The sequence below is a fragment of the Dendrobium catenatum genome, unplaced genomic scaffold, assembly GCF_001605985.2.
Source record: "Dendrobium catenatum unplaced genomic scaffold, ASM160598v2 fragScaff_scaffold_621, whole genome shotgun sequence".
Taxonomy (NCBI): Eukaryota; Viridiplantae; Streptophyta; class Magnoliopsida; order Asparagales; family Orchidaceae; genus Dendrobium; species Dendrobium catenatum.
In genome coordinates, this window is record NW_021319083.1 from 3,345,806 (window position 1) to 3,364,359 (window position 18,554).

General features: G+C 34.4%; 1 protein-coding gene across 2 annotated transcripts; it reads left to right on the top strand.

Moving 5' to 3' along the window:
• The first annotated feature begins 12,356 nt into the window (after window positions 1-12,356).
• LOC110106144 (GPN-loop GTPase QQT2) lies at window positions 12,357-17,644 on the top strand. 2 transcript variants are annotated; one of them, XM_028695101.1, is made up of 7 exons: window positions 12,357-12,586; window positions 12,681-12,807; window positions 12,884-13,110; window positions 13,224-13,514; window positions 16,303-16,508; window positions 16,618-16,914; window positions 17,319-17,644. In XM_028695101.1, the coding sequence occupies exons 1-6, from the start codon at window positions 12,515-12,517 to the stop codon at window positions 16,910-16,912; spliced, it is 1,218 nt and encodes a 405-aa protein (XP_028550934.1). In that variant the 5' UTR covers window positions 12,357-12,514; the 3' UTR covers window positions 16,913-16,914; window positions 17,319-17,644. The 2 variants fall into 2 exon arrangements, with proteins under 2 accessions (XP_028550934.1, XP_020691577.1); XM_020835918.2 differs by having other exon boundaries at window positions 12,358-12,586; window positions 17,342-17,644.
• Window positions 17,645-18,554: the final 910 nt, after the last annotated feature.

Genomic DNA, 18,554 nt, shown 5'->3' on the forward strand with positions numbered 1-18,554 from the left:
TTTGTAAGAATGTCAGCAGTTTGATCAATCATCTTGATGGGACGAAGACGAATATGATTATTGTTAATATGTTCACGGATGAACCTATGATCGATCTCTATATGCTTGGTTCTGGCATGGAACACCGGGTTGGTTGCCACAGCAATAGCAGATGTGTTATCACAATATAAATCTATGGGTTTGTCATGAGTAATGTGAAAGTCCGTGAGCAAGCGTTTAAGCAAGATAGTGTCCGTAGTGGCAGCTGCAAGTGCACGGTACTCAGACTCTGTAGATGAACGAGAGACTGTGGTTTACTTTTTGACTGTCGAAGAAATGAGTGTATTGCCCAAGAAGGTACAGTATCCCGATGTTAATTTTTGGGTGATGGGATCACTAGCCCAGTCGGCGTCCAAAAAAGTGGTAAGTGTGAGATCTAAATTTGTGATCGGCAACTCGAAATGGATTGTTCCTTTGATGTAGTGAATGAGTCATTTAAGTAAATAGATGTGATTTGGCTGTGGATCGTACATATGTTGTGATAGAGCATTGACGGCGTGGGCTATATCCGGGCGGGTGACGGTTAGATATTACAGTGCACCGATTATCCTTTTATATGTTGTTGGATCCGCAAGGACTGAATTCTGTTGAATCTCAGATGGTAGCTTGGTACATGAAGGATTGGCTACAGGATTACAATTGAGAAGATTAGATTGTTGAATGATAGAAAGAGCATAAGAGGTTTTAGAAAGGAAGTACTTATCTTGTGCGTATTGAATTTTGATGCCTAGGAAGTGGTTAGCATTGCCAAGATGTTTGAGCGCAAATTTATCATGGAGTTGATGGAGAAAGGTGGAAATTTTATACTCATTGTTTCTAGTAATTAGTATATCATCAACATATACTAATAGGAACATTTGAGTGTGTCCTTAGCGAAACGTAAGAGGAGAGGGATCTGCCTTGCTATGTTGGAACCCGAGACTGATGAGATGATTATAAAAAGTTGTATACCATTGCCGAGGAGCCTGTTTAAGACCGTAGATTGCTTTCTGAAGTTGGCAAACATGATTTGGATGAACTGAGTCCTCGAAGCCTTTTGGTTGCCGCATATATACGATTTCATGTAAATTTTTGTGAAGAAATGCGTTCTCCACTTCAAGTTGTTGAATTTTCCAACCGTGGTGGATCGCGATAGTGAACAAAACCCGAATAGTTGGTAGTTTTGCTACCGGGTTGAATGTCTCATCGTAATCAAACTCATATTCTTGTTGATTTCCTTAGGCCACTAGACGAGCTTTGAATATAGCTACCAAGCCGTCTGAGTGTAGCTTCTTGTGAAACGTCTATTTACACCCTATGATGGGTGTGTTTGGAGGAGAAGGGACAAGTTTCCATGTGCCCTACTTTTGAAGAGCGAAGAATTCAGTATCCATGTCTTTTGTCCATTCAAAAGATTTGTTTGCCTCTGTGTAGCTTGTAGGGTTAGTAGGAAGTGACTCGTTGCGAAACAGATTCATACAACTGATGGGTTTTAGCGAGCCTTTTTGAGCTCGTGTTGTCATAGGATGCCGAGCAACAAGAATGGTGGGGGAGAACATAGTAGAAGTTGTCTGAGGCACGAATTGAGGAATAGGAGTAGGCTGTGGAGATGCAGTACGAGGTGGAGGTGGGATGATAGTGTTGTTTGGTTTAAGTTGAGTAGTGTGAGGTTGGTTTTAAAACATAGATGCGGGTAACATAAGAGATGTAGGTAGGTCAACTTGAGTTGGCTTGTGTTGTTGTTCAGATTGCTTAAATGGAAAAGAGGTTTCAATAATCTGCACCTGCCGTGAAACTATAACCTTGTTGGTTTGATGATTAAGACACTTGTAGCCTTTCTGATTATCAGCATAGCCCAGGAAAATGCAGGAAGTAGAGTTGGGTTGCAATTTGTGGCGAGAGTGACTTGGTAGAAGCGAAAAACATTCACATCCGAATGTTTGAAGATATGCGTAGTCAAGAGTGATGTGAAACATAAGTTGAATGTGTGGAATGTTTTTGGTGGTTGGTGTGGGCATTCGGTTGATAAGGTAGTCGGCCGCGGAGATTGCTTTCGGTTAGTAAGAAGATGGCATAGAGGCCGTGTGAAGGAGAGTTATGGTTGTGTCCACTAAGTGACGGTGTTTGCGTTCAGCAACACCATTTTGTTCTGGGGTGTAGGGGCAGGAAAGTTGGTGGTGGATGCCTTTGGATTGAAGAAAAGTTTGAAAGGTGTAGTTGACATATTCACTTCCTCCATCAGTATGCACTGCTTGAACCTGTTTGTTTGTCTGTTTCTCAACAAAAGTAATAAAATTAATAAACAGCTGCGGGACATCAGACTTAAAGTAAATGGAAATATCCAAACAAAACGAGAGTAGTCATTTATAACAAGAAGATAATATCAAAATCCTTTGTGAGAAGGGATCGGAGAGGGTCCCCATACATCAGAATGGAGAAGAGCAAGAGGAGTTCTTTTCCGGTTTACAGAATTTGGAAATACTAATTTGTGACTTTTGCAAGCCTTACAAGAAGTACAGTTATTGAGTTTATGTTGTATACGTAATAACGGATAGTTGTGAGAGATAATAGTAAGTATTCTTTGGTGAGGATTTCCAAGCCGTTCATACCAGTTCGGATGCGTCAGGTGAATGGCTGAGAAAGCATGCTGGAGTGAATCTGATTTCTTGATCGAAATTGGATATAGGTCATCTTTACATGGACCTTGAAGTATAATTTGTGAGTCTGCAACTCCTTAAAAATAAAGCCCTTTGGATCAAAAGTAATGGAAATCTGATTGTCAGTAACAAGATTTGAGATCGAAATTAGATTATGAGACATAAAGGGTATATGAAGTAGGTGTGAGAGAAACAACTTACGATCCGGGGTCGAAAGGATTCATGTGCCTGAATGAGCAATTGGAGTGGACCTTCCATCCCCAACCGTGACGTGATCTAAGCAGTTGTAGGATGAGGCTTGAGTGAGATTGTCTTGACCATTTGTCATATGAGATAATGCACCGGAGTCAAGATACCATTCCATCGATGGCGTGTCGGATGTGGCAAGAAGAGCGTGGCCATTGTTGGTGAGCTGGGATGAAGGCGGGGTGTAATTTGCATTAAGCCTATGCCAGCAGATGTCCGCAGTGTGACCACGTTTTGTGCATATTTGGCAAATTAGAGATGACTTTGATCCTAGTTTTGATGTCGTGTTGGATGGTTGCTGTTGTCGGCCTCGCCCATGACGACCACGTCCGTGTGTTGAGTAGAGAGTTGTATGGACGTCAGTTGTGTTAGAGAAGTGTTGTGTGTCAGCTCGGAGATGAATCTCTTCACTGATTAACATAGCGTAGAGACTGTCAAGGGAGAGCGGTGATTGCAGAGTTCGGATCACAGTTTTGAAAAACTGGTATGGAGGGGGAAGACCGTTTATGATATATAGAATGATGTCTTCAGTGTCTAAGGTGGAACCGGCGAAGACGATGAGAACGACGAGTTTCTTGATTTCCATTATATATTCTTGCATTGACATGTTGCGCATTGATATGTTGTGGAGCTCATTTTTAAGCTGAATAACCTTGGATCGATTGGGGGACTGAAAACGGATTTGTAGAGAGCAGTCCATATCTCTTGTGTGGATTCAAGATGCATAACATGAGGTAGCACCGGAGCGGAAATAGTGGAGCAAATTGCGGTGGAGAGATTTTGATCAGTGATGAGCCATTTAGTGGTTGTAGAATCAGGGTCCGTGTGATCTTGGTCAGAGATGACAGTAGACGAAGCAAACTGAGAGGGTGAGTCAAGAAACGAGGCGAAACCATTTGCCTTGAATAGTTTGAGAATCTGATTCCGCCAGATCGGATTGTTATTCGTGGAAAGATGATGGGAAACGAGAGATTTAAGATTGAAAATGATGAATTTGAGAGAGGGGTAGAGAAGAGGCTTATCGGATGAATCTCCTTGAACCGCTGTCATGCGGGATGAAGCCGATGCCGACGCTGAAGAAGCCATGGATTATCCTCAGGATGAGCCCACGACTGATACCATGTAGAAGCTCAAGAACAGAACAAGATGCAGGAACAGGGAAAGAGAGAAGATAACAAGACAGAATGATTAGTCAAAACATAATGTACAAGCTACAATATATAGAACTCTGAGGAGAACAGTACACATGTAAATATGTCATTGGTGAGGTATTAGTTGAAGTTGGAATACATATTTAATTGTTATTCTAATATAGTCGACCCCACATAGTGGGATAAAGGCTTATTGTTGTTGTTGTATTGATATCACTTCTCTATATAAGAAATGATCTTGATAATATAACAGATAGGGCATTATCCATTATTTTCTTCCCATAGTAGCACTCAACTTATCGCATAGGGAGAAATAACAATATATAAATAGATAATGTTTCATGGTATTATTTTTTATAATATATAGGCTTTGTGTTATTTAAAAGCAGCTTAACACTCATCCGTCAATTGAAAGCCAAAATTACAAGCACCCTTATGTATCCAAAAAATGATAAGTACTTATCTCCATATTGAGATAAGAAACAAGACAAGACAACTATTCATCTATTCAAGCATTATAACCCTTTTATATTTTTTGGTGGTTCCATGTTTTATATATATTTGATTATCTTTGAACTCATTTAAATTTTATGATTGGTGATCATAAATCTCAATTTTTTTCTAATGTGACCCCAAAAATACATTTAGTAGGATTAAATAATGTATATTATAATATTTGGGGAATTGAAAGCATTATCGTAGATCAAAATATTATGTGTTCTCTCAAAACTTTTACCAATGTCATAAATAGAAACCTCCATTGTATGTCTATTAAGATATTTAAAAACTTTATTTACGAGGCACTTTTAAATTGTTCTAGCATTTTTAATCAAAATGATATAACTTGATAATTGTATAATCCTTTGTCTCTCTAAAAAAAGGTAGTTTAATCATCAGCAAGATTCATCTATATTTGATTATATTCAAAATAGTTGCCTCTGAAGCTAAGCATTTGATGATTAGAAATGATGTCCACCAATTGATTTATACAGCAAAAAATAAAAAAATATACAAAGAAAGGGAAATCTAGGGGTGTCTATTTTGGGTAAAGGGTTGGGTTTAGGGTTTAGGTTGGTCAACCCCAAAACTGATCATGCACTATTCTGGTCAACTTGAACCCGCCCTATTTTTTTTCGGACACGAACCTGACCCGAATGACCCCGGGGTAGACCAAAAAATGCTAGTTTCGGGTCAAAACTGGTCGAAAATGAGTCAGTATCGGGTTGTTGGGTCAAAACGGGTCGATTTTAGGTCAAATGGTCAACCTGAACCCAACCCAATTTTTGAAACGTGTTGAATTGATGAACCCGAACCTGATCACCCGTTTCGGGATCGGGTTGATCCTAACCCGAAATTTTCGAATCGGGTTTTCGGGTCATATCAAATATTAACACCCCTAGGAAAATCTATCCTTCATATATAATTTATTTAAATATGTTTAATCTATATACATTCTCCAAGTTTTGCTAGCATTCTTAATCATAACTATACTTGCTAGCCAAGTAGGATAATATATATACTTCCCAGATGAACCAAATATCTAAAAGTTTTATTGCTTAATAGCTTGCAAATAATCTGATACAAAATTCATTTTCTTCTGAATAATGAGTTAGAATGTCAAATCTATTTAGAGAGAGCATTTGATTACCATAATATCAATCCCATAAATGTCGATCAGACTCCAAGAAATGTTATCCTAATTTTGTTATAAACAACATATACATTCTAATATTTTATCCTTTGATAGCAAATATATGGCTTGTATTGTGCATGTGGATTGCTCATCTAATAGTGAAACATGAACTAACTCCACTACAAGAGAGCCCTTTCTTTTATAACAGATCTTAATCTCAAAGATAAAAGTTCTTAATGCTGAAAGTCGTTTATGGTTATGGTTTAGTTTGCATGAGTGACATGTTTGTGCTACTTGTCGATTTCTATGTACTTCACAATCTTGATAGGCAGTGTCGGATCCACAGTGGGGGCACTGGGGGCATGTGCCCGCACTGGTCAAATAAATTTTTTTTTTTTGCTAACTTTTTTAGACGTAATGCTAAATTAAAAACTTTATAGTAGCCGACACGGAAAATTTCCGCCCCTCGAAGTTATTGTTCCTTCGCACTCAGCTCCGATCAAGTTTCCACAGAGGAGTTCTCTCATTCGTAACAGCAATAGTGAGTCATTTACTCTCTCTCTCTCTCTCTCTCTCTCTCTCTCCCTCTTTCTCTCCTCTCTCCCTCTCTCTCCCTCTCTCCGTAACTGTTTATGACTTTATGCAAACTATGTTAAATTTTTCTCTCTCTCGATATATGCAAAAGATCTCTATAGCTACAATTACATTTTATAAAAAAGCCAAAAATATTGTTAAAAATTAATTTTTGCTCTCTCTCTAGGAATTAATTTCTTTGACATAAGAAATTATTTTTTTTATTTTTTTGCTCTCTCTCTAGCCAAAAATATGAGTAAAAAGATCTCTCTAGGTTTTTCTTTGACATAAAAACTCTCTTTAATGTCAAAAAATAATTAAAAATTAATTTTTAATTAGTTTGATAATTCTCCAATGAGTGTATTATATTTATATAATCTCTAATCTCTTTGACATAAATTTTAGAGAAGATGGTTTAATAAATTAAAAGCTTGTTTTGATATTATCAATTGCTATAACAACATTCGAACGAGTATTCTCAGCTATAAAAATTGTGAAAAATCATTTGTGTAAACGAATGGGAGACTCTTGGATGAATGATTGTTTAATTACTGATATTAAAAAAAAGATATTTTTAATAATATTGATAATGAAGTGATTGTACAACGATTTCAAAGTATAAAGACTATAAGAGAAAAATTGTAGATGTAATGCAGGAAAAATATGCTGTGATTTTGATTGTAAGTTTTTTTATTATATAATTTATCTTTTTATATAACAATTCTAATAAAAAAATTTAAAACTGCCAATGCCGGTCCTAAATTAAGAAAAAAAAATGTTGAAGTTTTTTTTAGTATTGATAATTTGTGCCCCCACATTAAAAAATTCTTGACTCCGCCGTTGTTGATAGGATTTGGAAAAAAATATTTTTTTTTTCAGATGTGGTACAAGCATATTAATTTCAAAGACTGATTGTTGAAGTCTCTCAAAATAGTATTGTACGTTGACTCTAATTTGACTACTACAAATTGAATTAAGTGAGTCACTTGTCTGGAAACGTTACTAAATGTAGAAAGGAAAGTGATTATTACTTTGGTTGGAGCTTTTCATTATTAAATTGAAGCTGAAAAATGTGAACTTTTATTTTATCCAGTGAACGTACGCTCCTCTATGTTCGGATCTAGGCAAAAAAAGCGCAATACCGAGTACCGAGTTGTACCGAGTTTTTTTAAAAAAACTCGGTATTGCGCTGTTTTGGTCTAAAACCGAACGTAGAGGAGCGTACGTTCACTGGATGTAATAAAAGTTCGAAAAATGTGGAGTACAATAAGACATTAACTTAACCTCGTCATCAATAAAGATTATTTTAACAATATAGCAGGGATTGTCAATTCTAATATGGAACGACCAGAATGAGATTTCTTTGTTTTTTTTTTCATGCTCTATTCATTGAGATTTTGGGTACCATTTTTTGGCAATTCATGGTGCATACTATATCTAATTAATCCACAAAAACTATCACTAAATATGCTATTCAGTATCATGCATGAAATAAATGAAAGTTCCTCCTTATAATTTAAATTAAACATCAACATTTAATAGATGTATTTACACATATGTCTTTATGTTTAAATATAATAGAAATATTTGCAAAATTAATAAAAATTCCTCCTTATAAGCAAAAATTGTTAACTCAACAATAAACATACTAGTTTTTGCACGCTGAAAATTTTGCGGCGGTAGAGTGAAAATACTTTGTCTTAGTTATATAAGAAATCTAATCACACAAACATATGATAAAAAAAACACTATGATTTATATGTGGAAAATTTTGAGAAAGGGAAAAACCACAGATTTTTCCTAGTTGAAACAATTGCACTAGTTTTTGAATGGATTACAAAAGTCAATCTATCCTCCAACCTGAGGACGAAGATAATACAATGTATTGAAAAACTTTGTCAATCTTCAGACGAGTACTCTTGTTGCAAAAGTCTAATGATGGTTAGAAAAAACTTTGGCCGCGATCGAGAAGAATTTTGGCGACGGTCGAGAAGAACTTTTGGCAGTGGTCAATAAGAACTTTGGCGATGACCGAAAAGAACTTTGATGGTGATCGGGAAAAACTCTGACGGTGGTCGAGAAGAATTATGGTTGTGGTCGATGACAAGATAACTCTCCAAATCTTCTCTACCTTCTCATTTCTTTCTTGTCTTCCTTCCCTTATGTAAAAAATGATGGCCTATTTATAATTTTTTGGGATTGACATGACATATAAATATGGAGAATATCAATGTTAAGTTGGCAGTGTAGGATGGATGGTCAATATTAACTCCTTCGATCATCGACCGTTGATTAAGCATTTAAGTATATTAATGATGTCAAAATTTATAATATGGGGCTCATTGGATTCGTTTTGTCAAGCCAAGATTCGTCTTGTCAATCCGCTCGATTCGACTAAAAGCATGTCATATTTCATGATCATTTAGTTATCCAATTAAAACTTTGAAGCCTCCAAATACGATTTGGACCTTTAATTTGGGCTCATATTGGATTGATTTTGGTGTTGTTGGGTTTGTTTTTTCGAGATGTTATTTCGACTATAAGTTTGTTAAATCAGAGTTTGGATGATTCCTATTTTAATTTTGAAAGTTTTTTGTATGAATATGCCTCGAGATTTGTGTCTGGTCAACATATTTTTTGTGATATATCACTAGACATTATGCCATTAAAATAATGAGAAGTAGCAACACTTCATTGGATATGGATGCTAGAGTTAGGCACAAGAGTACTTACACATAATAGTCTTTTTTTTTTTTTTTTGCTCAAGGAATCAACTACAATAATTTAAAATTGAACACCAAATATGAAATAGAAGAAATTGTCATTCAACACCATGCTTAAGCACTATGTAATGTGTCATACATTTAGCACATGACATGCAATAGATACACCTTTGATATATATTGGACATGTCATTCATGTGTCATATTAAAATAATTATTAAAAAAAAAATCTAACATGTACATACCCGACATTTCCTACACATATGTCTTTGAATAACTAAGTTCAAAAACTTAACTTGCTGATTGTTCGCCTCCTATGTTGATTTTCTTCTATTGCTTTCTCTTGATGTGAGCTATAGAAAGCTCATTTTTTGATGATTTTATTTAATATTTAACCTTGAGAGATCATTATTAAAATATCAAACATTGTTGTTACATTAAAACCATCCCCTTCAACATTTCCTTCAAATTTAACTTAGATTTTAGAAGTAAATAGGTAAAATAGTTTTTAAAAATCAATGCATTTAATAATTTATAATATTTTTTATTCTAATTTTTTAGATTTTATTAACTTTCATTTAGGCTTTGTTTGGACATATTAAAACTTTTTTTTTTTGTTTTTTCTTTTAAAGGTTTTTTCTTATCCACAATTTAAAAAATATTTTTTCAAAAAAAGAAAAGCAAAAAATTGAAATAGCAATGAAAAATTCATCTTCCAAACACATTATTTTCTTATTAATTACTTTTCTTACCACAAAAACAGTAAATTGTTCCATACAAAAGCATAGTATCACAGTTGAATGGATGACTCTCTTTCTATTTCATTTTGCTTTGCATATTATACATTTATTTTTATAAAGAATTAGAGGTAACTTAACTAATATATGTATTGAAAAATATTTAATTAAATTATGCTTTGTATTTTGATAATGGATGGTGACTAATGCATTGATTTTACTATGGTTAGCAAAAAACTTATGAATTCACTCAAATAATATTTTAAACCTTTATTTAAAAAAAAATCACAATCATTCATTTAAAAAATAATTATAAATTCTTTATGATTATATCATTGTAATCCAAACTAATTAAGGCTTTGTTTGGGATGACTTTCTTACTGCTTTTTAAAGCAACTTTCTAGTATAAAAAATTTATTTGTTGTACTACAAAGTCGCTTTAAGAAGCAATAAGAAAGTCATCTCAAACAAAGCCTAAATGCCATGCAAATGGATGACTTTTGTTATTTGGTTAGGCCTTATCACTTTTTTCATGCTTCTCGAAACCTACGTCGATTTAGAAGCATGCTGGAATATTGAACAAATTTCAATGAACATCCAAGAGATGGCTGGTAAGCTTTGTAACTAAAAAGCAATTATGGGGTCTCAATGATTCATATTTGGGTCAATTGTTTATTGTCTTTCTTTGTTGAAATCAATATGCTAATTAGCTACTAAGGTTGAAATTTTGTTCAACTTTTACGCATAATCATTTAGTTGATGATCATTTTCTAATACTTGGGTTTTTTTGTTTGCATTCAACTTGAAAACTATCGTTGTTTGACAGCGTAAACATTCATCCTTATTAGGCCACTGATCTTAATTATCCAAAGGGTGCAGCTAGAGGGAATAATCACTCAAAGTAGTGATTGCATAGAGGAAGTCTTGCCCTAATGTGCAGTTGGTAGTACCAACCTATGAGTAGTGGAACTCGCAGCATACGAGCTCAACCCCATTGGATCAAATCGAGGAAGCATTCATTCTCAATAAGTTTGTTCAGATAACCCATCTAAACAAGCTTTCATCCACAAGGAGCAATTGCCCTGGAGGATTTTCTCCCCTTAACAATTATCCTCAATTATTACTATCCACCTTCAATGGTTGGCCCAATCAAAGTTGTTGGACATACACACCTACAAAAGCCCATGATTGTGACTTTATCAACTATGCTTATCCTTGACTCGCGATCATAATTTGTATGAGAACTTGCCCCTCATACTAAAGGAATTGACACTCAACTCTAAGGACTTGTCTTTAAAGACTCACCCCGGATGCTCTATCGGTTTCTCCTGAAGGTTTGCTCAACGCATTCACCCTCGTAGACTTGGCTAAGATACTTGTTAGGGGCTCCCTAAAGCCATGTTAGGAGCAAGTCACATTAGAGACAAAGGGCCATGCATGCAACCTTCAACTTAGTTTACGTGTCTATGTTAGTCTATTATCTTTTTTTATGTTTAATCTTCCATATAGCCCTCTTAATCCTATAAATAAGGGGTTAAGAGGTATATTTTGCTCATAAAGATTTAAAGCTTCTCAGTTACTCTCTATACTTATTAATTTCCCTCACACATTTGTCTCATCTAACATTATAAATCATGCTAGTAAGTTAAGTGCTCATGAATAAATTTGGATCCAGCAATTTCTTGTTGTAGGATGATATAATAAACTAAAAAAATAGATTGAGCCCCCTAAGGCTACATTTAACACTTATGAGATTTGGATCGAATGGTGAGAAGTCAAAGATATTAACTAGACCTATACAAAGATCAAAAGTTAGTGAGAGATATTACTATCAAGAATGAGTTAAATCTTATAAACCTATCGGGTGGCTAGGCATTTTAGGCGGTTGTTTGGCTACAAGTAGAATTTACTAAAGTATGATAGTGAATTCTATAATTAAGGTTTCAAAAAACAAGCAATTATATATCTTAACATTTATTTTGCATGATAGATGTTAAATCCTATTAAATCATGGTGAACTATTTTGATAAAGATTAAGATTTTGTTTGAAACGACTTTTTTACTGCTTCTTAAAGTAGCTTTATAGTACCAAAAAATAATTTTTTCACTAAAAAATTGTTTTAAGAAATAATAAAAAAGTTGTTCCAAACGAAACCTAAGTCGAAGAGATTAAGGCTTCGTTTGGTCTTCTTAAAGCAGCTTTCTAGTACAAAAGCCGTCCCAAACGAAGTCTAAATTTAAAAATAGAATTTAATAAGGAGAACTACATACATAATATCAAAATCTTAATAATTTACAAAACTACCACCCATGTTTTTTAGTTTTTTAACTATAGAAGTTGTGCATTTGCACATGCTACAATCAAATTATTTAAAATTTGACGAAAATGAAAAATATTGGGTTATAATTTTATTGTGAATTTTGATATTTGAATATCAATTTAAAAAATGAAGGTAGGTGAATGATAATTTTAAAAATAATTAAAATTTATATGGTATGTCTATAATTAGCTACGCATAATGCTAAATAATTGAGAAGATTAATAATTAAAATTTAATATTAGAGGAATAAAATGAATGATTAAGAACTGATGATCGTAAGGTTAATGCATTGTGGGTAGTTTTATGCGTGGATTCGTCTTCCTTTTACCCGCATTTTACAAGTCCATATCTCCTCATGCCAAAACCCTAGTGATTTCTGCACGGAAACCGTCCGCCTCTCTCTCTCTCTCTCTGTAACACACTTGCAGAAGGTTTCTTGCATCTCAGCTTTCGGGATGGACGTGGACTCTGAATCAAACACTAGTAAACCTGTAGAGATGGACATGGAAGAATCGGGGGGAAGAGAGGTACATACTTTTCCTTGTGCTATTCTTCAGAAACTCACTTGAAAAACTCTCGTAATCGCTGATTCTGTGCTGTTTCAATTTCTCAAACTCGAAGGTCAAAGAAACTGATTTGTTGGATTCAATGGAAAAGATGAATCTTTCTGAGCCACTGGAGTCTTCTTCTTCTTCTAGCATTAGTTTCAAGAGGAAGCCTGTCATCATTATTGTTGTGGGAATGGCTGGTGAGTGGAAGCCTCTAACGATTTTGATCTTACTTTAAACTGTCTTTAGGTAATGGAAAGAGCATTTCTTATTCAGGGAGCGGGAAGACTACTTTTCTCCACAGACTTGTTTCTCACACTCAATCTTCCAATATACGAGGATATGTTGTTAATCTTGATCCAGCAGTCATGACTCTTCCATATGGTGCAAACATTGATATAAGAGATACTGTTCGCTACAAGGAAGTCATGAAGGAGTACAATCTCGGTCCTAATGGAGGAATTCTAACATCGCTCAATCTATTCTCCACTAGATTTAACGAGGTATTGAGGACACTTGATTACTGCTATATTTTATCTCTAATTTGTGGCAATCTTTGTTGAGTCTGTGGTGGTGGTAGTAGTAGTGAACTAGTAAAGATTTCTTTGTTGCTTAGGTTGTATCCCTGATTGAGCGGCGTGCGGATCAACTTGATTATGTTTTGGTGGACACCCCTGGGCAAATTGAGATATTTACCTGGTCGGCTTCAGGAGCTATAATCACAGAAGCTTTTGCTTCTACCTTTCCCACGATCATAGCATATGTGGTTGATACTCCACGCTCTTCTAATCCTGTTACTTTTATGAGTAACATGCTCTATGCGTGCAGCATTCTGTATAAAACAAGGTTGCCTTTGGTCTTGACATTTAACAAGGTTGATGTAAGCAAGCATGAATTTGCTCTGGAGGTATCTTTTGCTTCACTGAAAGAAAGTTAAATGCATATATATTGACTTTCTTGTTTTTTTTTTCCAATAATTATGTATTTAGTTATTTGCACTCCATGCGATAGCCTCATTTATAGGTTTCTTAAATCGTATAAATACTGAGAACCTAGTTTGTTTCCCCTTGCTTCTGTCATGGAAGATATTGTAGGGCATGGTTCCATCGAACTCTCTCCTACTATTTGCGACGCTAAAATACAAGATGTTCCATAATGCTGGTTTTAAGTGGATTATAGAAACATTATTTAACAATTCATGGACTTGGTGCCCTAGGAGTTACTTTTGTATGAGTAAAAAACAGAGCAAACCTACTATTTTCATGTGAAATATTTAAGATTGTCTCATATTTATCAGAAATATATAGATGGCTGTTTGGTTTGTTAGCATCCATGGTATTATAGACTATGATTAAAAAAAAGTTCACCGAGAGATTGTTTGTTTTGTTGCAAAGAAATACATAGTCAAATAGAATATAATGTAAAACAAATGCAAATGATTATTATTTTTTATTTGATTTAGAGGCAGTTTGTTTTATTGTAAAGTGAATGCAGTGTAAAATAAATGCAGTATAGAGTAAATACTTTGGACTGTTTGGTTGTATGTAAAGTAAATGCTGGAGAATTATTTTTTCTATTTGATTGTGTGTGTACAAAGTAAAATAAAATCAGTTGAAGGGCACTATTGCGACATTCCCACAAACACTTGGCGTGCAAAAACCTATATCAATGTAGTCTTGGATGGTGGAATTAGGGAATTCTACACACCTGTTTGCTTTAGTTTGGATCGATTGCTTAAACAAATAAAAAACTAATCATCACAATTGCTCAAAGACAAATCAATTTTCCCACATGGAATGTTCCAGTTCGTATTGCAAACCTGCATGTCCGCATCGACGGGATGTTCAAGCAAGGAGTCCCGAACTTGTTCGTAACTTTCGCTCCGGTTCCGTCCACATGCAGAGAAGTGCGGGAAAGCAGATCCGATATGACATAACGTTGTCGACGGAGGCGAAGGAGCTGCGGCTCGTTTAAAGTCTACCTCACACAAAGCAGGCAAAGTCGAACACCAACAAAGAAAAACAGAAGCGAGCGACCGTGCCTTCCGATCCGACAGGAAGGGAGCATCATCCAAGCGAGCTATTCTGAATGTAATGCCTTCCAGTTCGAGAGGAAGGGAACATCGTCGAAGCGAGGGACCGCGATCCGAACAACAAGGAAGTCAAAACGAGCTCTTCCATGCTTTCCCGCGAGCTTCTCTGTCCTTGGCGCGCGATGATTTCCTTTTTAGCTCAAAACGAGCGATTTTACTTTACATGGAAATTGTATTGTTGTGGGGAATTCGTAATACACCGGGATTTCACTTTACTTTGCATTTTGTCAAACCAAACATCAAAAAGTAAAAAAAAAAAAAACAATGTATTTCTTTAATACTGCATTCCTTTGTTCCTTTAACCAATTAGCTCCTTAAAGTAAAATGAATGCAGTGTAAAATTCAATAATGGTGTTGGCTAGTGGTTGGTGGCCAGCTATTGTGGGGGGTGAGCGTAAATTGTGATACCAGAGTTAGCTTGCAATGTACTTGGAATATGATTTTAAATGGACGAGTTTTGAATGTACAAAAAGTGAACTATATTTTGAATTTGGAATTCACTAAAATTTTACTGGCATTCCTTTTTTTTTTTCATACTAAACGCCAAAATTTTTAGAACTTCTGTAGTTGTAATACTTTACACTTACTTTTTATTAAACCAAATAGCCCCTAAACTTTTTGGTATTTGAAATCTTAAGCAGTACACATTTCTTGGCTGCATGCAAAGTCAAACATTTTTATAAATGAGAAGGAAGAGCAAATCCATAGATGGAAGTTTTTTTAGAAGAAGCCTTAAGCGAATTTTAATTTAAGATATTGTTAGTGGAATTTTAAAAAAGAAATCATTTGGAAGAGCATAACAAGCAAAATAATTAGATAAAAAGATTGATCCAAAAAGGTAAAATAGGGTTAACTTTGAAGAAGTTGTTTAAATTTAAAATTTTAGGTTTATATGAGATACCAATTGAGATTCAGAGAGTTATGGGGGATAATGTTGTAGCTTGATTAACAGATTTATTTAATATAATTATGAAAACAAAGTGGATGCAAAGTAATAGAAGATACATTTTTGTATCGATATTTAGATTATGAAGGCTTACAGGTAAATTCATTTAAATTGCAATTTGGCTGAGTATGCATGTTGTACGGATTTAAATGTTGGGAAATAGGAAAAATTGTTTATGGCTAAGTTGAGCTTGATGGCAATGAGAATGTTAAAATGGATGTGTTGCATAATTGGGAATGATGAATTACTGAATGTTTATAATATAGTGAATTGATGGCTTGAGTGTCATCTATTGAAGAAAAATATAGTTGAAAATAGATATAGATAGTTTAGGCATGTCTAACAAAATGTAGAACATACATCAATAGCTTGATAGATAAAAATGGAAAAATAAGATTCATTAATCCAAACACAATTAGCTGGAATAAGGAGAATGATGGCGATGATTGAGCCAAGTGTAATTGTTATTTTCTTCACTATTTATAGCTGTAGAATATAGATTTCTAGTCAGGGAGACCTTTGTCTTTTGGCTACATGTACACTGACTGGGCTCCCTAGTTAACAGATAGAACTTGCAAGTTTGATTCTTTCAAATGCTGTATTATCTATGCTTATGCTTGACTATGATACATAACGCAAAAAATTATGGAAAAACAGTGGATGGAAGACTTCGAGGCATTTCAGGCTGCTTTGGATTCTGATACTTCATACACTTCAACTTTAACGAGAAGCTTATCTCTTGTACTCGATGAGTTCTACAAAAATCTTCGATCAGTGGGAGTTTCAGCAGTCTCTGGTGCTGGAATGGATACCTTCTTTAAGGCAATTGAAGCCAGTTCTAAAGATTACATGGAGAATTACAAGTATTGAGAGTCTTTATATATTTATATGAGAAAATTATATTTTTATTTCTCTCCAGGAAATAAATGAATGATCTCTGATGTACTCTTTTTTTTTTTCCTAATTTTTCAGGGTTGATCTTGACAACAGGATAGCAGAGAAGGATAAGTTGGAAGAAGAACGTAGACTGTTAAACATGGAAAAGCTAAAAAATGATATGGAAAAAACCAAAGGGCAGACTGTGGTGATGAGTACTGGGTTGAAGAACAAGGAATCTGGCAAGAAGAAGATTGACGAAGAGGAAGATGAAGAAGAGGACGAGGAAGAAGAGTACGAGGATGTAAAATTATTCTCTGAAGATGAATATGAAGAGGAATATGAAGAGGATGAAGGAGAGGATGAAGAGCTTGCTCATTTTGCTTTCTAAAGGTGTGATTGTTTTATCTTTATTCAATTTATACAATATGCTTTTTCCGCTGAATCATTCCAACAAAATTATCTCTCCCCATGGTATAAATGTCTCTTACCCTGCGATCTGCAAGTTCAAACCATCACTCAATCCCACTTCTGAAGTCCCCTTCCATTGATTCAATTCTCTGTTTAATACTTTTTTAATTTCCAAAAGGCTCATAATTTAGCTTCATCATCATTGACTGGGAATAGCATACAATGTACTGATTTTAGCATCTCATATACTTGGGCTTTGTTTGAGACGGTTTTCTCACTGCTTTAAAAAGCAGCTTTTAATTTTTTGTGCTAAAAAGCTGCTTTAAGAAGCAGTAAGAAAGTCGTCCTAAACGAAGACTTAATTACTGATTCATGTTGAAATGAAGTAATGTGATTTTACCCGTTGCAGGTTCCAGCTTGACACAGTATGCAAGTGCTCTGATCGAAACTCCTGTATATTGGTTCCATAGAGATTGAAGCTCCTCTGCTCCTGTACATCTCGAATCCTAGAAAACTCTTTGAGGCTTCTTGGAACGCAGCGCTTTGGAACTGCTTTCTATCCGTAACCTGATCGCTTTACCTAAGAGCTTGTAATTCATGAGATTTACTTTGGTAAACTGGTACATTTTTTATCTTTCTGGGCACTGACATTTGTTAAATATTGTTAACCATTTTATTACTGGGACAAGTTTTGATTTGAGGTTATGAGAAAGCTATCCCAAACGAAACTTAAGTGATGTGCTTAAAGGACTATGGTATCCCAAACAAAACCTAAGTGATGTGCTTAAAGGACTATGGTTTTGTTTGGGATAGCTTTCTCACTGCTTTTTAAAGTAGATTTCTAGTACAAAATTTAAAATTTTGTACTAGAAAGCTGCTTTAAGAAGCATCAAGAAAGCTGTCCCAAACAAAGTTATGTATTGTATAATTATGACCTTATATTGTATCTAAATGTGAATCTTGTCTCCATTATTTATTCTAGAGCGGAAGTGGGAAAATATCACTAAAAAATTTATAAATTTTGCTATGGAATTTTTTAGTTCTAGTAAGAGAAATGATACTATAAAATTTGGATAAGAAATAAGAAAATTGTGTTTATAATATTAAGAGATGGTAAAAAAATATATATTTGGAAACTTGGATTACTTTTTAAGTATGAATGCAAGTTTAATTATAATTATAAGGATTATTAATTAGTTATTAATGATAAATAAAAATAAATTAATAAATTAATTTTCTTATTACAACCTAATTTTCATGATTAATGCACAACTAAAGAAGTAATAGTAACATGGCTTAGTGGCAAGCGATGAGACAAGGAAAATGAAACATAGGGAGTTCTTGAAATATTTTAAAAAAATTTTCTAAGTTTTTAACTTTTGAATTCGAATTTATAAGAAAATTTCTAAAGATCTTTTTTGAATTCGAATTTATAAGAAAATTTCTAAAGATCTTTATGGCAATTATATGATATTATTAAAGAATTTCATGATGTCTAACAATAGATGTTAGTGGAGAATAAAACTAATTTTATGATAAATTATAATATTGAGAATATTCTCTAATTGATGGCTAATCATATTACTTAAGAATTTTCATAAAACATGCATGTTTTATTACAT

Excerpts from the sequence above, each read along its gene's own strand:
- LOC110106144 (XM_028695101.1), top strand. The coding sequence starts at position 12,515 with ATGGACGTGGACTCTGAATCAAACACTAGTAAACCTGTAGAGATGGAC. Across the intron at positions 12,808-12,883 it reads TATTGTTGTGGGAATGGCTG|GGAGCGGGAAGACTACTTTT; the intron begins GTGAGTGGAAGC and ends TTTCTTATTCAG. Across the intron at positions 13,515-16,302 it reads AGCATGAATTTGCTCTGGAG|TGGATGGAAGACTTCGAGGC; the intron begins GTATCTTTTGCT and ends ATGGAAAAACAG.